General features: G+C 39.6%; 1 protein-coding gene across 2 annotated transcripts in view; it reads right to left on the reverse strand.

Moving 5' to 3' along the window:
• RANBP10 (RAN binding protein 10) overlaps window positions 1-17,284 on the reverse strand; it is a 93,119-nt gene that overhangs the window by 68,203 nt on the left and 7,632 nt on the right. For both annotated transcript variants that reach the window (XM_026113224.2, XM_064519291.1), the window contains exon 3: window positions 1,759-1,811. In XM_026113224.2, the coding sequence (XP_025969009.1) occupies window positions 1,759-1,811 (53 nt within the window). The remainder of the gene's footprint in view (window positions 1-1,758; window positions 1,812-17,284) is intronic.

Genomic DNA, 17,284 nt, shown 5'->3' on the forward strand with positions numbered 1-17,284 from the left:
AGAACATTCTCCCTTAAAAGCCGGATAACTCCTCTTCCACATAGCCAGGCACTTAGACCCTGGGAAGAGCAGATGAGGTCAGCTTCTTACACATGCACACAACCCTCTTCAGAGTACAAACCTGTCAAATTGGTTAGGAGCACTGGGGAGGCAGGGCAGGGGGGTAGATGGGAAAGCAGGAAAAAAGTCTGAAAACTGAGACTTCCATGCCTGCTGACACTGCATCATCTTGATCTACGAATTCTAAACCTTTTTGCAATCAAGTATCACTTGAGAAAACTGGCAGTGCTCTGCCCCTCTCCTTCTGTGACCTAGTTCTGAGTACATAAAGACTTCTGACCCTGGCTTTCCCTCTGATGTGTACATGTGCCAGTTCTGATGCAAATTATTAGCAAATATAGTTTGCAGTAAGACGCAAATTCTTTAAATATGGGTGTCACTGAAACTGTTCCCCTGAAAACAGACTATCATAGAATCATAGAGTAACTAAGGAAGGAAGGGATCTCCAAAGATCATCTAGTCCAACATCTGCGCAAAGCAGGTCTAATTAGATCAGGTTGGTCAGGGCCATGTCCAGCTGAGTCCTGAACCTTCAAGGATGGATATTCCACAACTTCTTTGGTTATGCTGAAACCAACAGAATTTCAGAAACATATCTACAGCAGAGCTGTAGCATCACATATTTTGCTACCAGAATAGTCACGGATTTTGGCTCACATGCTAAGACTTTTGCAATAGGAGGTCTTAAGAGGGAGAGATGGGGGGGGGGGGGGGGAAGCTTTCTAATGATCATGTTCCACTCTTTGAAAATGCAAATTTCCAACGAAGATGAAAGCAAAATCCTGAATGAGAAGTGAATTCACTAGTATCTTACTGCAACTCCTACTGAAGGTTTTCCTTTCGTTAGGATATTCACAGGACATTCTCCTTTTGAGGTACCAAGAGGTGTAATACGGCTTGAACACACCTTTCAGCTTTAAAATAGTTCCATCAAAAGTAAATCAGTCTCAAGACAAAGAAAACACTGGGAACCAGCCGTGACTCATTCAGGCATTTAAAGAACATTTAACTTCCTACCAAATGCAGAAAATTTCTAATTTTAAACCCACCAGAAAGAATTCCTGCTACAGAAGTCACTATGGTGACCCAAACCTAGACCCAAATTAACACTATCCAATTTATTAACTAAAAATTATAACGAAAGATTGCAAATTATTTTAAAAAAAGAAGCTGCTTAACCAACTTAGAGGTTAAGCTACAAACAAGTACTTCCGAAAGTGGAGGCAACATATTAAGTGGAAATACCATTCTATCACATATTTCCAGTTTTCAGAGGAGGAAGGAAAGAAAAGAGGAGAAAGAATATGACAGGCCAATTTTCCTGCCATTTTAAGATTCCTTCATATAAATTGGTCAAATGGGATTATATATTAAATGCCAAAATGCTTTCCTGCTTATTTTTCAGGCACAAGAAGCTTATATGTATGAAAGCTCATTATCATCTCAACCTTTATCCATTTGTTTAATATTAATTTCTGTTATCTGCTAAAATCATCATGGCTACGTTAACAATACTAGTATAACTCATTTTAGTATTATATTCAAGTCTGAAACTCCCAGACATTAGACCTTTATAGTCACGGCATTTCATTAACAGAAACAAACATTCTTTAATTCAGATATACAAATTAAAATCTTTATTTCGAATGAGCATTTGACACAGACTGGAAGCCGAAACAACTCTTAACAGTAACTTACCAGGAAGTCTGTTCATGTTGACTCCTTGAGCAGAAAGTCCTATTCCCATGTACCTTCAAGAAAACAAACAAAGTATCAGTCAAGCACAGAATGGCCAAGCCACAAGACACAGAAGTCACTAAAGATTTTCCATTGCATTCTTACTTTTTTCTTGAATCGAAGACAAAATGTTAATCGGCCTGATTGACTGAAGACTGAGAGCTTTCTGCTCTACCAAGTACAACTACTCTTTAGTTCATAATTGGTAAGGAAAGATAAAGGACCAGAAAATAATCAGCAATTAAATGCCTGTTTTCATATATCAGAAAAACATAAGTACCTATAGGTGATTAACAAAAGAGTAAACAAAATACATCAGAACAGATATTGCTGATGAGAAGAAAGGTCTATATAGCCTTGTACATTGTCTGCAGAAGTTGCCAACCATGAATGCATAGGATGGAGAAAACATATAATTATACTTCCCAAGAACATTCTTTCACTCTCCAACATATATTTTACAATTTCCTAAGCAAAAGGTGGTATTTTTGCATTTACTAATGCAAATAGATTTCTTCTTCCATTAAACTGATCAGTTGCTTCCTGAACATTTGCAAACTTTTTGAACAGGCAATATCCTGCAGCAGAGAGTTCCAGTTTCATTATTGTCCGTTACCAATTTCTTTCAGTACTTGCAGTTCCTGAATTGGAAGAGATAGGAATAGCTGTTCCCTGTAAACCTTCCCAAGGACGCTCAGGATCTTGCAGTCCTCATTCATGTCCTACTCCCCAATGGTCTCTTCTTGAGGTTGAATACTCCTAGTCTATTCAGCTGTTCCTCATAAGGAAGCCAATCCATACTGCTGACCATTCTTGCTACACTTGCAGTTCTTCCGTATCTTCTTTGAGAAGTGAGGGAAAAACAGAACTGCAAACAGCATTCACACCACTAGTATACCATGACTATAGCAGACAACAGTATAACTATGTTCTCCATTTTGTTCTCTATTCTTCCTCTTCTAATCTCTAGCATTCCATCTATTTTTTGACTGTGGATGTGCACTGAGCTGATTTTTCCATGGAACTATCAATTGTAACCCAAAGATCTTGCCCCTGCACTTCAAGAGGAAGTTCAGAGACCATTTTTTGCATCAAGTTGCCATTGTTTATTCTGTCACTACATGAATCATTCTTCAGCTATCCAGCCTGAAATGCATCCTCCATTTTATTTCCCGGTCACTCAGTACTGTAAGATCATTCTACAGGTCTTCATAGTTGGCCCTTGTTTTTACAGCCTTGGTTAGCTTAGTATCATCAGCAAAAGTTATCACCTGACTATTAACTTCACTTCCAGGTCATTTATTAATGTAGTGAAGAGCAGAAGCTTAGTACGCATCCTTGCAGGAATCCATTGGCAGTGAACAGCTTTGACTGCAAGGAGGAGAGGGGGCATGACACAACACCCTAGGGCCATTCATTTCTCTGCCCTGTTTCCTACCTGTTAACTAATATTTTTACCAATCCTTTAACCACACAAGTACCTTCTCCTTATCCCAAATTTCCTTAGCTTCCTTAAGAATGGTTGAGGATGGACCTTGTCAAATAGCTTTTGCAAATCCAAGCAGACTAAAGCTCACCTACATGTGCATTCAACAGGACTGTAAGTCATGGCCTCTTCTTCCACACTACGCAATATATATGCACATACCCATTTTGTTTTTTTCTGTTTCTCTTAGCTTGCTTGGTCTGTAGTTCTCTTTATATCCTCTGGAACCAGAGGAACTGGTGCGGTGTTTAGCTTGTTTTCAGCTAACTTTCACATTTTTAGGTTGCTCCTCTTTTTGAAATTCAGCAAAATGACAACTGGGGGAGTGTCTTTTTCATGCAAAGATTTAAATCCAAATACACTACAGCCAGTGTTCTACTGTTCTTTCACAGTATCACCTTTCCTCCTGTGGCTTCCCTGACCACCTCCTACATAAAATATTAACCATGTCTAAAAATGTTATTTCAGAACTGTGCCCCAAAATTACATTTCCCTAAGCTATGTGGGTTAAAGCTCCCATAGTAACTGTGCTTCCTGTCCTTGAGGCCCTCTGACTTCCCTGTCTCAATCATTGTCACCACCCCAATCAAGCAGGCTGGAAATGGTAATAAACTTTGTTTTTCCTGTTTACACAGGAATTTTAATCCATAGAGATAAATGACATATGTTTATCAGATCTGATTCCAAAATCTCTTTAATATATAGCACCACATCTTTATAATCACAGCCAACTTTCTCTTTCTTGTATACTTAACATCTTGGTAATATAACCTTCCTGATTTTAAACACTTGCAACATAGTTCTATAAAGCTTTAAATGAAGCAAGTCCCTTCTTTAAACACACACAATTTCAAAAGCATCCCAGCTCCCAGAGAATCCGAATCCCTCTTCCTCAGCCTATTTTCTCAACAACATGCGAAAATGTTCCTCCTCGCCTCTCTTTCTGGTACTGTGGAAAGTACAAAGGGAGGAAAAAAAAATTGCAACTACTACAGCAGAGGTCCTGCTTTCCAGCTTCCTACGTAACAGTTCAAGTTTTGCACATAGAACCTTTTTCCTGCTCTTCTCTATGTTTTCAGTACCACACGGACCACAGCCATTAGCTCACGTTCAGCACTTCTTACAATATTCAGATGCCAACTCTGCACCTACCAGGCAAGTCATGATGCCCTTCTCCTTCTGCTGTTCTCTTTTAGGTGGCCTCTGGCCTATAAGGGTTATCTTCAGTGCAAAATGACACATTGATGTCTTCTGATAGGGAGAACCTACTGCTGGAGTCATAGCTCTCTTCACCAGCTTAGTGTTATCCTGCCAGATGATTAAGGCTGTTCAAGTTCAAAGTTCTTGGGGTGAACTCTGACAACTGGGCTGGGCCAGTTTAACATCCAGCTACATCCAAGAAGGGCCAGTCCAGGTCCTTCTGCTCTCATTCTGTGTTAATTATGTAATTAGACAAGCACCAAGAAAGTGTCAGTGTTTGATAAACGCAACAGTAAGATGACCAATGAACCTAGAAAAACTCTAAAAGGGGCTCTGGCAGCAGCCATATCAAGAGCAGAAGATTTGAACCTCTGATGGCATTCGGGGCAAACAAGTTTATCTTAGAACCTCGCCAGTCGCAGAGGACAGATTTCAGGACATTTGGTTGGATCTCCTATCTGTTGCTTAGAAAGATAAAGTAACTAAGGAGATTTGTGAGCATTTCCAAGATACCTAGGATATACATTATCAGCTAGCAAATCTTATGTGCTCTGCATCAGTGCTAAAAGCCTACAGCCTCTCTACAAAAAGAGCTCAAGGCCCTGTGCTTGTTGAGACAGAACATGAGACACTCCAGTACAATAGAGCTTGGACACAGTGCCTGCAGAAACACAAATAAATGACCTGATTTATTTTGCACTGCCCCAAGTTCTAGGACACTGGCATGAAACACATACTTCCTGGAGTAGTGGCCCTAAGCTGTTAGATCTGACTGTCCCCACTCCCAAGATAATCCTCATCTTGCTTAGTCATGATGAAAGGAGCTCAAGGGCACCCCCTTCTCTACCACAGACTAACAAGCGCCATCAGCACAAACAGGTATCATTTCACCTGCACTAAGGGAACTATCAGCCAAAGGACACCTGGCATCTGTATGAGCATGTGCTCCCTGCAGTAAAGATTAGAAGCTGCCATGATTCATCCTAAAAAGGGACATCTCAAAGGTTTATGCTGCCACGTGCTCTAAAGTAGACAGGCAAGATGTGACAAGAGTGTGAACGGGAAGGATTTATTCAAAATTAAGTCCTGCATAGCCTACAATATGTCTTGAGGTAGAAAGCTCAAAGGTAAATACCAGCATCGTTTCAAAAGATTTGTGAACTGGGCAGAAACACAGCAGGAATTTTGGGCTTTCATCTCAAAACCTAAATTTGCAAAGAACTAAGGGATGAAAGAACTATTCTCCTGACTCTGTAACCCAGTAAAAACAGAAAACCTGTTTCATCTGAGGAGGGATGTGATCACTTCTAGCTCCTTTATACCAGAGTCCAAATGGGAGGACATTGTTTGGTCTTTGGTCTATGAAGTCCAGACATTTCCTTTGAAACACATCTGAACTTAGATGTGAAAGACAGCACCAAGGCAACTGATAGATAAGACAATGGCACCTAGTCACTATTCTGATCTTACATATGAGTGAAAGTGTTCAACTTTTTTATGAATTGAGATCACTTGCCAGCCTCCAATTCTCTGTTATGATAGAAAATACAAGCTGCAAAACACTCTTACCCAAGCTGAGAGTAGGACCCTCCAGCACCCTCACTATCATGAGAAAGACAAGATGAGCGTAGAACAATGTAGGCAGATTACCACTTCTGAAGCCCTGACATGTTTTGATAAGGTCCTTCACCATAAGGTCTTAAAGAAATGTCTTGGGATAAAAAGAAAGATTAGTAACTAGTTAAACAGTAAAAGACCAAGGGTAAGAAAAATGTTTGTAGGAACACATATGAGGTAATGACATAATATTACAGGCTCAGAGCAAATACATCTGACTCAGGTAAGCCAACAAGAGAAAAAAAAAAAGACCAACATGATTAAAGAGTATGATAAAAGAAGTACCCAGCATATTCTCAGTTGTTTTAGTAAGAGTGCAGCCAGCAGGCCAAAGGAAGGGATTATTACATTGTGCCCTCTCTTCTGCACTTGTGAGTCTATACCTGGAGTACCATGTTTGGTTTTGGGCTCTGCAGTACAAGAAAGATAGTGGAAAACTGGAGTGAATCCAGTAGAGGCCACCAAGACAGTCAGGGGGCTTGAGCCATGATGTATGAGGACAGGCTGAGGGAAGTAGGTTTGTTCAGTCTTAAGAACAAAAGGCAAAGGGCAGATCCAATTGCTGTCTACAACTACCTAATGGGAGGGTACAGGGAAGATGGAACCAGACTTCTCAGACATGCACACTAAAAGGATAATGAACAACAGACACAAGTTGTAACAAAGAAAATTCCAGTTATGTATTACAAAAAAGATTTTCACCATGAGGGTGATCAAACACAGGAACAGCGGCCCAGAGAAACTACTGAATCTCCAACCTCAGAGATACACAAAACTTGACTGGACATTGCCCTGAGCAGTCCAACCTAACTTTGAAGCTGGCCCTGCTTTGAGTGGTGAGTTGGACTGGATGACCTCCAGAGATCTTTTCCAACCTAGATTATTCAATGATTTTTTTTTGACTCCGAGGCCGTTTGGTTTACAGTCAATGAACTCTTGGGTAGCAGTGCATAATGCAGGTTGTGACAAAAGAGGCGCATTATATACACCGCACGCAATCCAGCCAGCTGACGCAAGCTTTCTCCCTAGTCATCAAAGAAAATGGATCATCCAGGAAAAGCTGGTCCATGAAGGATCCACAGAAAAGCCCTGAATTCACAAACAAAAGATATCACAATGACTGCTATCTGGTATGTAGCAGTGAGTCCTTCAGCTGTTTGACTGAAGGTCTCCTGAACCTAGTGCCCACTAGAGTGAGAGCAAGGAAGAAGGTTCTGCTCTGATGTAGAGATCTCTAGGATGAAGCAGACTAACAGAAAGCATTATGTGATCCGATTCTTCTAGATCCCTTTAAAAAAATAAATAAATAAAATCACTTTTTCCACTGGAATCAAGACTTTTCAAAAAAACATTGCACCCATAGTTAATAGCTCAGCTATTTCATTCTTTAGAACTCCTGAATGAAGATCACCATAATGATTTGTCCCGTTTTAGTAATAAATGATGTTGCTGTATTAACCCTTCAACAGGAGCCAGATAGTCTTTTAAAAACAAAATTGGGAGTCTCTGAACATTCTTCCACAGTGACCACATTTGCAAAATAATTTGTTTTTCTACCATGACCCTACCTTTTCTGAGCTCTTCATAAAAAACATCCTTCATAACCTCTTGTCCTTGCAGACTGACTGGCTTGCTTCCCACCTCTGATATTTTGGAAGGGAAAAATGTTCTTCTTTGATATTTTAGACCTTAGGCCAGATGTTCCTAAGTCTTTTTAGTCAACCTTAATGTGCTTTTACACTTAACTTGACAAAATTCGTTCTTTCCATTTTTCTCACCTAATAAAACTTCTGCTTTTGGAGGGTGTATCCCTATCCTCTCTTACCCTAGTGTCTAATTATGTCAGCTGTTAGGTCATTTTGAGTCTTTTTAATAGCTCATATACGGTTGCTCTAATCCTCCAATACGATGTCTCTTTAAAATATCTCCATACCACCTGAAAGCATTTTACTTTTCTGATTGCATCTTTTAATTAACTTTTTAAACAAGCTTCCTCAATTTATATAGCTCTGCCTTTTTTTTTTTTTTTTTTTTTGTAGGGATTCTCAGAGGATTTTAAACATGTACTTATGGTCAGAGCTGCAGAACAACTTATAAACAAGAATATTTTTGAAGCACATTTCTTGCACTGTTCAGAGCATGAGTCAGAAGTTACATTCCCTCTCATGAGTTCCCTGACTAGCGTCTCTGAAGCAGTCATTTACTGTGTCTAAAAATTTAGTCTCAGAGTCATGCTCTGACGTGACATAAACACAATCTATAAAGGACAAACTAAATTTTAAGGGTGTGTTTACAATCTGCCAGGCATGATATGCAAGATTTTTCCCTATATCTCCGGGGAGTGCTCTAGCTCTTCCTCACCGCCTTCTTAGCGCATTAAGCGTCTTATAAGCCAGACTGTGTTTGTTACCATTTCAGTTCTCATACTCCTACCAAGTCTGAAACACTCTGCTGCTTAAGAGTGTGCTTGCTACACACTGTTTTTTACTGTTTTGATCTCTTTTCAACTGTGTCAGCTAGTAGTGAGGACTACAGTCCACTGTTAGAACTACATTCCAGGTCTACATTGTGTCAGAGAGCAGTGACAAGTGCCACCTTTTCCCGTTGTTCAACTCTCAGATGAACTGTGATCCAGAGTTCAAGGTACCTAATTGTTTGAATATACAATAAAGGCACCCACTAAGCCTGGGCTGATAATACTAAAGCACTTGGACCTGGCTTTGGCAGTCTTGGAGACACTTAATACACAAGTCTTACAGAGCAGACCACTCAATTACTGTGGCAAAATGATCCCCACCACCTTCACCGAATCACATTAGCTAGCCCAAGATTTCCTGGATTTGCTGGCTGCAGCCAAATTTTGCTCGATGAGCAGGGCATGCCTCTCAGCGTAGGGAACGTTTCTTGTGTCCTGATCTATCTGGCTGAGCTGAAGGTGAAACATCATAAAACTGCGCTCACTTTATCTCCTCTAGTGCAGCTTTGTGATGTGTTGATGTCAGCTTCTTTGGTTTCAGTATCATACAGCACAGCTCCCTTGGCATAGGGCCATTTGCCAGCTCTGCCTTCTTACTGCCTGAGGGTGCTTTTCTGTTCCTCTGTCTCTATTCCTGTTGCTGTTGACATTGTTGACATTAGCACACCTGGAATTTAACAGAGAGTGGACACCACTTGTGCACACATTCCTGGCACCTAGCTTCATCAGCATCATGGCTCTATCACTTCGATGGTGTCCCTTCTGACTCCACCCCTCGATGCACGACACAAGGCAGTCACTGCATTGCATTGTCACCGTTCTGGTGACCCCACTGAGCAAACTGTTGGAAATTATAACAAATAACATAATTACTGGACACAGATTAAATAGGTCATCTCCCACTTCAGATTATCCTGGTTAACTTTATTATTTTCTGTGCAAAGATCCACCCTCCCTCTTTTCTGTACTACAGTAAATCCCACTGACATCACCAAGAGCAAAAACACATATAATAGTATTTTTCCTTTTCTGGACAAAACACCTTTAAATTAGGGTTGTAAGCCTGTATTTTACAGAAAGCAAGTACTACAAGTCCAGAATCTCTAAGTTAAGATTACATATTAGTCTAGCTAATACAACACTATTAAGTGTGTTACTGCGAAAAATGAAAATGACCGCAAGCCTCTCCAGTTCACATAATTTTGCTCTTCAACTTATGCTTCCACTTAAGGTTTAAGATAAACTTTAAAACAGGAGCATAATGACTGCAGAGCTGTGCACTGAATTTGCAGACAACCTACAACAAAATACATGTCTCTCACCATGCTGGGTATCAACTCCACAGCCTACAACTTATATCCAAAACTTCACATTGTCACTTACTTGATTGCTGGTTATTATTTCTGAAGATGCTAGCAAGTTTGCTTTCGCCATCTACTACCAGTTAATATATAATATATATAAACCCGCACAGAGTCTGTATGCCCACACCATTACTAGTTTTGGAGGTTTCGGGTGCGGACAGACTCCATGTAGGGTATTCTTTAACTGGAGTCAATTTTCGAGGGATTCAGGAAGCCTTCTGGAAGGGGAAGCACAGATGCTGAAGCACTGGTACAGCAGTACAGGAGAAATGTAAGAAACATTAGCACCTATTTTCAAACAGCAAAAAATTCTTACACAGAAAAGCTCTGGGGTACATTATGTTTAAGTCCATGATCCATCGCATATAATAATATACCTTAAAGGCCAGGTAAAAGAGATCTCATGAAACTATCCTCTCAGCAGCAAATACAATGTCTGGAAGAACCCTATCCACATGATTCAATAATGTTGCAACACAGTAGATCAATTTCAAGTAGTCACAGTAGAAAAACCCACAAAAATACACCCAAATACATGACAGTAACTCAGTCAGAAGAACAGTCTTGTCTCCACTTATCTGCAACCTACGCAGTTACCATAGTGCCAAATTTTTTTTCAGACTTCTGTTGCATCCCAGCCCTGCCCTGAGCATACTGGTTGCTTTTTACAATTTTAACAGGCTAAATCAGCCATACTTAGCACCAGTTAACATCAACTTAGAAGGCTATACCTTGCCCCTTCTCTTGATGCTCTCCTTGACCACAGCAGGTAACTGAAGAACCTCACTAACAAGTTAGAGTTCCAGAAAATGCTGGCACCACACATGCTTCTGCACAACACATGACCAGCAGGACTGCCAATATCTTTCCCCTCTGTGTCTTCCAGCACTTTGACACAGCAGGAGTAAGTGCAAAGAGACAAAGCTTTTTGGTGGGGACACAGAAGGTGATCCCCACCCAGCCTTCCCCAATCTCTGAGTACCTCAGCAGCAAACATGTAGTAGCATATATGCCACTCCAGCAGGACGACATCTAACTAGGACAGCATTAGCTTCTGGCTCCGAATAGAACTTGCAGTTCTATTTATTTATATAGTTCTATTTATTCATATTTAGTAGTGCAGACATTTTCAGTGTTGCAATTTAAATTGGTATAAAAAAAAAATCAATTTTTACCTCTGCCAATAAAAGACTTCCCCTGGAAAAGAGAGGGGAAGACTGAAAATGATGACTGTACATCTAAATGAATGCTTTAAGCCCTACTGATGAAAAAAAAAAAATCAAGCTGACCTGATGTAGCACTATACATTTGTCACTGGTCAGAAATTATCCAAAAAGCCACAGGGAAAGTTATTTCACAGGGGTGACATTTGAGTAACTTAAAGAGGCTGTTTTAAGTGTCGTGCAGTCACATAAGTAGAGAGGTTCATTGATGGCTGCATTTGGTTTCTTTGCATTTTAACAAAAGGAAATTCTGTATTTGGGCATACTAGCTCAATTAAGAATTTTAGTAGTTGATCATACCACATTAATCTTCTTAAATGATCTAGATGAAAAGGTTTAACTTTTTTTTTTAACTCAATTCACAACGGAAGAGCTACAGAGTAGGTCACACAGCTTATCTGATTGCTCCTAACCAGGTACAAACAAGCCTTATGATAACACTTGGAAGGCTTCAGAGAACAGAGTGCTAGAGTTTCCAGATCCCAAAGGCTAGATTGCAAAAAAATTCACATGGTTAAGATTTACTCAGATCTGAATCCCAATCTTTTATTCTCCACCCCCTCAAACTCCTACTTCAAGCCTCTAACTCCCTGGATCAGAAAGTCAAACTCCTGCCTTTACTGTTTGCTGTATAAACCAGCTTTGCATTCCCATTACAGAAGCTGCATTGACTGCTGGATGGATGTATACCTGCTGCACTCACAGTTTCTCCCTGTTTGGTTCTACTTGTCCTGACATTCACACCAGCTAGTGGCCAGAGTATGGGAAAGGCTTAGTTAGACTCAGGATCTAATATTTACACTTACCTGTAGCAGGACTGCTCCCCATTCCAGAACTCCACATGCTGGATAAAGCTAGTCAAATGAATCCAGGGATCCAGTGACCAACAGTGCCTAACACGTGGACCTCAAGATGGTAGAGAGGTGGCAACCTTTTCTGGGGCTTTGCCCTCAGAGGTATCACCCAAGAAAGCACAGATCAAGGCAGCATATGGCATCACAGGTCCTTTCTATCATACCACCCACCTTACCCATCTGACACATCAGAAAAAAGACATCCAGAATGAACTGAGAACTAGAGATGCTGCCAAGCTACACTTGGAATAGGGCTGAGATGCAAGAAGCTTGCATGTTCTCTGCCAGAGGTGCACAAATTATAATGGTTTTGTAAATAGCTGCATTTAGGATTTGTCAAATTCTAGGTCTTTTTGTTTGTTTTGTTTTTAACTTACAAGATATACATACATTGCTGAGCATGCAGTTTCCCTTTCCCACTGGCTTTCGAAAATCAGCTCATCCTATCTCTACCTTGGACAAACACTTCAGTTCCCAATAACCATGTTTAAGACTGTAAGCCTGCCTTAAAGATTTCACAGTCCAAAAATATATGGATTCTCGAGAAGTCAGAGGAAAACAACACCCAGAAGGGAAATCCATCGATGTGACAAGCAATCCTTTGAGTCAAAAGAACAAACATAATGCTCATAATGCCAAACGGTCAGTGTAAGAAAAGTTTTTTGGCTAGTCTAGAGCTACTTTATGAAAGCAATCCACAGAAATCCTTGTGAGCTCAGCACAAAAGCTGAAAACAGACCTGCCTGACAGCAAGTAGCTAACACAGAAATTCTACCACTTGCATCTAATCTGATTCTCAAGTTCAGGAATAAAGTACTTACTAGGCAGTGGGAGGAAAGAAAGGACAGAGGAAAACAGCAACAGAACTTGTATATACCCATATTTGATATTCTTCAGTATTAAGGTTCCCAGAGCAAAAATCATCTCCCTGAGTGCCTGGAAAGCACCCAGCACTTAGAAGGCATTGCCACATGCAAAATAAATAAGGGTGGGGCAGAAGGAGAGAGAAAGCAGTTACTCCATAGCCACAACAGGACGAGAGCAGTACACTTTATACAAAGAAGGAAGCACTTCTTTACTCAAAAAGCTGTAGACTTTCTATAAGGATCTTAAAAACAGCATTTGTCTCAAATGCTAGTGCTGACAATTAGCAGAGGAGATTTATCAAGGCGCTCTCACGAAAAGAGAGAGACCACAGTTTCCCTTCTTTATTTCTTAATCTGTTGAAAGGTATCAAGTCAGAATAGTGAAACGACCCGAGCCTCTCCTCTTCCAAGTGCCTGTGAAACTTATCTAGTAGGTAGACATGATTCATCCTATCTGAAAGATGGGGAAATGAAGACAGAAAAACACACAGCATAACCATAACACGTTGGTTAGCTAGGTAATTGTCACAAGCCTAGAACTCTTCTTTACCGTGCCAGTAGCACACTGAGACAGTAGCCTCTGCTAGAACATGCTTTCGTACACATACTCAGATACACTCTGGCCCCAAAGTTAAGAGTGGTTAAAAAATAGAGCCATTAAAAAACTTGTTTTATAGGCCATTACTTCTAGTAAAGCAGCATTTCCTCCATCAGTCAGTGAACTAATAATATTGCTATTACATGACGGAAATTCCTGAGATTGGTATATTATTACATGGGCCAGTCAAGACTAAGTGACCCAGCTCAGTGATGAGTTAAACAAGGGATGCTTTTCTCATCCAGAAATGAGTTTGTGATTCAAAGGTTTACTGCATCCTGCAATCATTTTTATTCCTTCGTAAATGATAACCACACCTATCTGGTAGGAATCCAGTCCTCCCAGCTACCTTGCACCCAACTCTTTCAGCATACACGCAGCTAATCCTAAAATAATCAAGCCAAATTACTAATTTAGAGATTAATAATACATTCCATCACATTGACAGCATTTCAGAGGCTTTCACAGTTTCTTTTGCAAAGCTTTGAACTGTCATTCTTGTTGTCCGAGGTGGACCCAGAATTCATGCCAGGCTTAAAGAGTGAAAAGAAATGATAAGCCATATAAACTTAATATCTGAAACTTCATGTTCTTCCAGTTGCGATGGAGGGGAAGGGGCATGTTATTTCAATGCACTGAAAAACAAGTCTAGCTTTAGACCTGTTAAAAAAATTACCCATTGTACACAACATACCAGATTCCAACTCTCTGACTCCTCAGTTGAACAACAAATATTTTGAAACTACATCACACTGGAATATAATGAATCTCTAAAGTGGAAGGGATACTGGTTTTATATGTGGATATTGTACGGTTCCGTAACAATGCTTCAGAAATAGCACTGACTGGTTCCAGAAAGAATCCCAATTCCCCAAGCAGAGGTCAGTAAAGACAAATAATGCAAGATTGAAAAGAAACAGGTAACAGCAGGAAATAAAATTCTTAACAGCTTATTAAAAAACAAGTATCCTGAGGCATACAGGAGTCCACTGCACATTAGCCTGAAGAGAGGTGGAGAAGTTCTGAAAAACAAATGAGCATTGGAGAAGGTGAGCAATCAGAACAAAATTAGAGTCAGTAACATGGCAACAAAACACATTATCTCAGCCCATTTATGAGTAAAGGCTGCCAAAACTGCAGACAGAAGAATAAAAACTTTTTCCTAGACCAAGGCATCAGATTCCCAGCTCCCTTACAATTTTAAAATCATGCTTAGAATCATGTCATAAAAACAGACTACCATAAAATGAAGAACTGGTGTCTGCCAGCCACAGGAAAGGTCAGTTCTGTCCCTTCTCTGGATGACTTATCTTCAGGAACAGAAACAACTGATGATGTTAATTAACAATATATTTAGGAATATGGAAAGATAGAAGATAAAGATCAGAGATGACTACTTAACTTGAGCACCATTTAAGAAAGAAAAGGCATAATACAAGCCTACCCAGGCTGAAATCACTCTGCTGGGATCTGCCCAGAATGACTAACTACTGCACCATAAACACTGTCACATCCAAAATGATCCCAAACCCTGCAATGTACAGTGGTGAAGACCAACTGCCTTGCAAATGTATCTGAAACTAAGGTGTCCTGCTAAGCTACTTTTCTAGCTTTAGACTTCCAGTTCTGACAGCTGACTTAGTCTAAGTCAGCTGGTATTCAATAAAGTTCACATAAACCACATCAGTGACAATGGTGAATTCAGTCTGTGAACAGCATAGAGCATCACTGATGTGAATTCTCTGATTATTCGCTCTGCTTGCACCCAGTAGAACAAGTAGGATTTTTGTTCGGTTTGTCCTGCTGATTAACTAAGCATACTTCCGAACACACAGTTCGGCGTTGCTGAAATTTTTTATCCCATATATTAAGGAAGTTAAACAGGTTTCCATGACCATATGGATTTAGAGTGCGTAACTGCCAGTTTAAGCAACATGGAATGAACGAAGTCTACAAAAGAATAAAGAAAGATACTAGAGATGCAGGAAAATATCTGACAGAAAGACATCTTTGAACTTTTGAAAGGAGGATTTACTTGCTAACACGGGTTTTCATGAAATCTTGGAGAAAATGAAGTCTCTGCAATGGATACCTGTTTGTAAGAAGCATTTTTTTAATTGTATGGAAAATGCATTACATATAAATTAACAAACAGAAAACAGCAATGGATATACTTAATGAAATATGAATACTTTAATGCAGAGACAAAATCCCAGACAGAGAGCTAGGGAGGGCACTGGGAGATCAATGCACACTGAATTCACAAATCTTTGTGTTGACATCTCCACAATAAGGAACTAAGGCTAAAAGTAGAAAACATCAATACTAGAGCTTGTTTACAAGAAGAAAGATTGTATCTCTAGTAGCATGCAAATACAGATCTAGCATTACACCACAGGTACACTGTAAAACTCGTTCCTCGAAAATCATTTAAGAAAATTAATCTGACCATAGAGTCACTATAATACAATTAACACAATTAAACTTTATGGGCTGAAATTACTCAAGCTTCATAGTAAATGATAATTTCCTTAGCAGTTCATCACCTCTGAGCTTCATAAATGAAGGAAAAATTCTCTCTATAAAAAAACTATGCAACTTGTACAAATTAATTATTAAACAGAAAAGTGCTTAGATACATAATCCTAGAATATTTTAAAAATTAGTTCCTATTACTCTATAATTTGATTTATTCATTATAAAAATATTCTGAAGAGTTGAAGCATAATCATGTTTTACAAATATCCTAGAAATGTTCAATTTATTCTGCTAGAATTAGCTTTTGACTAATTCTTACCTTTTCTATAGCAGATATTTAGAAACAGAAGGGGGAGGACACTTTTCCTGAAACTTACTTTTTTACTGTACAGAATCTCACAACTCTAATGACACAGAAAAAAAGAAAAAAATCAACAGGAAGAAAGAAGCACCCAAGTGCATAAATCACAAGTGAAAGAGAAAATTAGAAGTGATGAACAGGTATTAAGGGAGAAAGAGGAAGATACCTCCTAGATATCTCACCAGCGGCCCATCACCATCACTAATTCCATTTCATTTCCTTATTTCACAAACTGCTTTAATGGGAAATTGATATTCTACCATCACAATGGATGGGCCCAAGATACTTCTATAAAGTGCGGAGTTTCAGTTTCTACTTTTTTTTTTTTTAATAAAACGAAAAAACAGCTACCAAGTGCAAATCAGATACTTCCATCTCACAATTTGCCTTAAATTTAAAAAACTGCTTTCAGTCTTACTCCAGTTTACAAGAGCTTAGCTGAGCAACAACATAAAATAACATGATGCCATCAATTGGTGTGAAATCTCCAAAGAAAATGAGAGTGTCTGTGCACTTAGGAACACCAAAGGATTAGAAGAAAGAACAGAGCTCAGCCAGCCAATAGCTGAGCAAGCAAGACTTGCTTGGGCAAGACTGTAAACATGAACAAGGTGAGATCTATTTATTCAATCCAGATGGGCGGGATTTATTTATGGGTTGGCTTATTTACATGAATGTCTGAGGAACAGCATGAATTCAAGTAAACAGACATACCTGCAAACAGAAGAACAAGTGCTTACCAGCTACTGGTTTGGGATTCTGGGAAATGAGGTGGGAAAAAAACAAAAAGGGGAGGAAAGCAATTATTCACAAGCTTGTCAGATACAAATAAGGGCTCACTCAGCATGAGCAGAGGCTATAAACCCTCAGTTGCCACACGCAATTCCTTAGCCTACACTACAGCCACAGCCAGACTCACATTACGAGGTGTGCGCAGTATGACCAGCTGATGGATGAACAAAGG

Source organism: Dromaius novaehollandiae, chromosome 13 (assembly GCF_036370855.1).
Source record: "Dromaius novaehollandiae isolate bDroNov1 chromosome 13, bDroNov1.hap1, whole genome shotgun sequence".
NCBI lineage: Eukaryota > Metazoa > Chordata > Aves > Casuariiformes > Dromaiidae > Dromaius > Dromaius novaehollandiae.